Genomic DNA, 4,454 nt, shown 5'->3' with positions numbered 1-4,454 from the left:
CTGTGAAAATGCGAAACTTTTCTGACACAAAAATTAAGCGTTTTCATTTGAAACGTCATGTAAAGGGAGCTTGAGTCGACAGAACAGGCTGAACCTGGTAACATGAGGTTCAGTCGAACCTCGCGTCGCCCCATCAGCCTGCAGGCACTGTGCGTGGCAGCAGTTCTGAATGCTGACCACACAAAATCTTCAAACATTAACACATCACTGCTGAGCTGTTGCAGAGCAGAGGAGACTCGGGTGTGACCAACGAACACAGGCAGGTGTAAAACGCGACACCAATCAGTCAAAGTCCTGCAGTCGGTCTTTACAGCTGGCCCATCCGCGTCTTAAGGTCTCACCACACCTCTACCGCGGGACGGTTTCCCTGCTGCTGCTCAACATGGTGATGGAGAGACTCCTGCTGCTGTGTGGACTGCTGGTCCTGGCCTGCTCCGTCGCTGTAAGTATGGATTCATCGTGTGTCTCCAGCGCTCGTTACATGGTCTCCATGCTGACTCTTGCCGGTTTTGCTTTGTACAGATACCGGCTCCTCCTGTAGTGCACGGTACGTGACGAGTATCATCTTTATTCAGGAAAGGCTTGAAAGCTTATGGAGATGATGAGACGCTCTAAGTGAATTCTGTGTTTTACAGAGGTCTATGAGATCGGGGAGGATGAGAACCCCATCTTAAACAAAGGTGAGACTCAGCGTTTGATTGCTTCATTACCAGAGAGACTCTTTCCTGACAGGTCTGCTTTTACTTCTTGCTACAGGGTCGAAGGAAAACCTCATGGAAGGCGACATTTTAATCCCAGTGAGTTTATATTTGAAGCTATTTGTTTTGATTTAAAGAGCAGTTTCCTTTATGTCGTATTAGTAGCGTTATTGTTTTATTGCTCGGATTGGTCTCTTTGCACCCGGCACTCCGCGCATTGTTGTCAAATGATTAGGTTTATGATGGCAGATAAAGTCGGTCTTAAAAAAATGTTTTTACAGCAGGGGGGGAGGAATGCTCTGCTGGACCAGAGATAAAGGTGGAAGTTTCCCATTCCGTACATTCTGGGTGATGATCTGGGTGAGTTTCTCTGACGTGGTAAAACCGCCGTAACTATAAATGTATGAAACCAGCTGAACGAACACTTCAAGGAGGAAGACCCATCATCTTGAAAAGATTTAGATGAGTCTACAACACCAGTCCTACACAATATACCCCTTCAGCAGTCTTTACATGACCTACCGCATCTGCACAATAATCATGATAGCAACACAGACGGGGCAAGGTGGAGGCTTGTACCCTCAACCAGCTGAGCCACAACCACACCTGGCAATCACTCTTGAGCCGAGGGGTTAAACATAAGGCCCATGGGCCTGCGCAAGGCTCCAATGCAGCCTGCCACCCCACAAAGCAAATGGTACAAAGCCCAAACAAACACACCGCACCAGAATATTCTGCACTACGAATATTGCATGGAAATTCAACTATTTAACGGCCGCTGACTGGATAACAGACAGATGTAGGGTCTAAGATGAAGTCCTCTCTGGAGACCCTTTTCTATTAGAAAACATACAACATCGAACTTTGACCTAAATGGTTTTAAAAGAACACAACAACACTGTCCAAGATTGAAGAAAGGCCCACCAGTTTGAATAAACTGGACAGACTGATGGGGAAGTCTGCACGAGGCCAAAGGTATGTAATATTTTCTCCCGACTGCTTCCTTCAACCCTCAGACCTGAACGCCAAAGGCTGCATCCATCAGGCGTTTGAGATGTATCGACTCAAGTCCTGCGTCGACTTCAAGCCATACGAGGGAGAAAAGACCTTCATCAAGTTCGAGAAGCGAGGAGGGTACTGTAAAGTGATGGCCGTGTTAATGATTACCTTTAATTACACATTAAAGTTCATATCCTTGAGTAAAGGAAGAAGCCTTTTATGTAAGCCGAAGCCTAATAAAATATCCCTGGATGCTGGAAGCTGCTAAAAAATGGCCACCGTTTGTGATCAACGACCTGAGTGAGCTCTTCCCGTCGCCACAGGTGCTTCTCCTCCGTTGGAGACCAGCAGGTCGGTCAGATCTTGTCTTTGGGAACCGGCTGTGACCACAAGGCCGTCATTGAGCACGAGCTCCTCCACGCACTGGGGTTTTACCACGAGCAGTCCCGCACAGACCGGGACGACTACGTCAACATCTGGCTGGACCAGGTGGAGGAAGGTGAGTCCAGGAACAGAGATTCATTGAAGAGTCTTCTCAACAAAACGTTATTCTAAGATGACCTTTGGGATTCTTAGTGATTTCACTGGAGCTGTACTGATGTTTCTTATTGAGACATTTTTGCGGCATGTCGTTTGAAACCGCTGCATTCTCTCCAGGAAAGGAACACAACTTCAATAAATACGAAGATAACTTCATCACCGATCAGAACACGGCGTACGACTACGAATCCGTCATGCACTACAGGCCCTTCTCCTTCAACAAGAACGACTCCATCCCCACCATCACCACCAAGATCCCCACATTCCAGAACATCATAGGCCAGTACCTGGACTTCAGTGAGATGGACACGCTCAGGCTCAACCGCATGTACAACTGCAGTACGTATCACGTCGCCGGTCTGACTCGCTGTCGTCAAATCCGTGGGTCCAGTTAAAGCTGGGGTTGGCGATTTGAATGAGATACATTTTTTTAAATACTGGTTAAAATGATCTTTATGACCCGATGGGAAACAATTCATAGCGTGTTCTTAAAGTAGTTTGGAAAATATCTGCTATCTACAGAAGGAGTAAAACGGGAAAAACAGCAACCAATCGTCTTGACGGGACAACTTTTTTTAAACCAATCAAATCCCTTCGCCGTTCGACCTGCCCCCTGCGCGTACATGTCAGTGGCGTGCACTGACCCTGATTCAGTGCGCGCGTAGAAGGACGGAGCGTCGTTGCAGAACGGCGGAGAAGAATGTTTGGGGCTTTACTTACCGGTGAGTGCGCCATACTTGGCATAGTGCAAATAAAGAAAAACGAAGAAACGAAGCGCTGAGGACAGGTTACGCCAGGAACGCACTGGACGCGGAAGTGCTGCGCGCACCGCGCGCGCGGAACGTCTCTGCGTCTCCGCTCCCAACGGAGCTCCTCCAATGGGGTGGGAGCTGGGCGGAGCCTTGGGGAGATGCTACATTCGTGGTACATGCTAGTTTTCCAAGATCGCCAACCCTAGCTTTAAAGCTAAGGTCCTGGCCGTCTTCTACCCCAGCCGCCCCGCTCACGCTGCTGGATCAGTGCGCCTTTGAGCTTGAGAACATCTGCGGGATGATCCAGCCCTCCACCGACGACGGCGACTGGGTCCACACCAAGAGCAGCGAGGCCTCGGAGGACCACACGCTGCTGGGACGGTGCAGAGGTGTGAAGGGCGATTCAGAAGGAGGTTTCTCCAAACTACTGGAGGAGTTGACTGTTGGTTTGTTTTTCAGATGCCGGGTACTTCATGCACTTCGACACCAAGTCGGGGAATCCTCAGGAGTCCGCCCTGCTGGAGTCCCGCATCCTGTACCCCAAGAGGAAGCTGCAGTGCCTGGAGTTCTTCTACAAGATGAACGGAAGCCCCAAAGACAAACTGGTGATCTGGGTGAACACGGATGACGGCATGGGCGCTGTTCGCAGAATGAGGAAGACACAAACGTTTCACGGTAACGATCCAGCTCGTGCTGAGGCAACATGAATTCATCCATCAGCAGGCCGAAAACAGAGATTTGCATGGTGGCAAAAGTTAATTTGGATATTTCTTCAGCTGCTCGGTAACTAAGACATGAAATTCAAATGAAGTTATCTCAGAACATCCCGAAACAACATAAAATCCTTCTGTTATGTTGTGTTTGAGGTTTCTTTTAGAGGCTTTCCTACATTAGATGCTGCACGCTAAATAGTTATAGATGCAACTTTACATCATAAAGCTACATCTGTCGCCGTATTAGTTTGTACTGTATGTAAATATATGTGAATGTAGCTCATCAGGCCCACTAAGTTATGTACCAAACACAAGAGATCAGTCTGTTCATGTGCCCAAAGTGGTGATAAGGTCTGTGTGGAGCTCAGACCTTCACTGATTTGCATTGTCTTCCCAGATATTTCTGCGTTTTCTGGATTTACATTTCACCTACAAGACACCTGCTGTCTTTGATTTACAACCCAAATGTAACAACATGCAGTCAAAGGTTAATTAACATGTTGTTCAGTGGGATAGTTTGATCCCATATTAAAAACGGAAATAACAGTGTTAGGGCCCGTTTACAGTCTTAGGGCTCGCAGTGATTTCAAGTGAGAACTCCAAACCTTCATTGTGTTTTCGGTGTTTCTTTACACGACCGCGGTGCTCGGAGCTGCTGGAAACGCAGCTTTTTAGAAACACACAAGCTCCCATGGAGGAAGTTTTGGAAAACAGCCAGACTGAAGACCTTCTGGGAGAGCTCAAGGCCAGTC

The 4,454-nt window shown here is 47.9% G+C and overlaps 1 protein-coding gene across 1 annotated transcript; it reads left to right on the top strand.

Annotated features, from left to right (window-relative positions):
* Positions 1–382: 382 nt before the first annotated feature.
* LOC115401495 (meprin A subunit alpha-like) lies at positions 383–3,866 on the top strand. The gene is given in 11 exon segments (XM_030109749.1): positions 383–442; positions 523–547; positions 636–680; positions 757–797; positions 983–1,058; positions 1,715–1,832; positions 2,021–2,196; positions 2,355–2,576; positions 3,232–3,378; positions 3,449–3,664; positions 3,856–3,866. Coding segments are annotated over 11 exon segments (1,137 nt in total).
* The last annotated feature ends 588 nt before the right edge of the window (positions 3,867–4,454 follow it).

Source organism: Salarias fasciatus, chromosome 15 (genome assembly GCF_902148845.1).
Source record: "Salarias fasciatus chromosome 15, fSalaFa1.1, whole genome shotgun sequence".
Classification (NCBI taxonomy): Eukaryota; Metazoa; Chordata; class Actinopteri; order Blenniiformes; family Blenniidae; genus Salarias; species Salarias fasciatus.
Note: the sequence above shows the minus strand (reverse complement) of the source record. Positions and strands in the feature narration are given on the sequence as shown.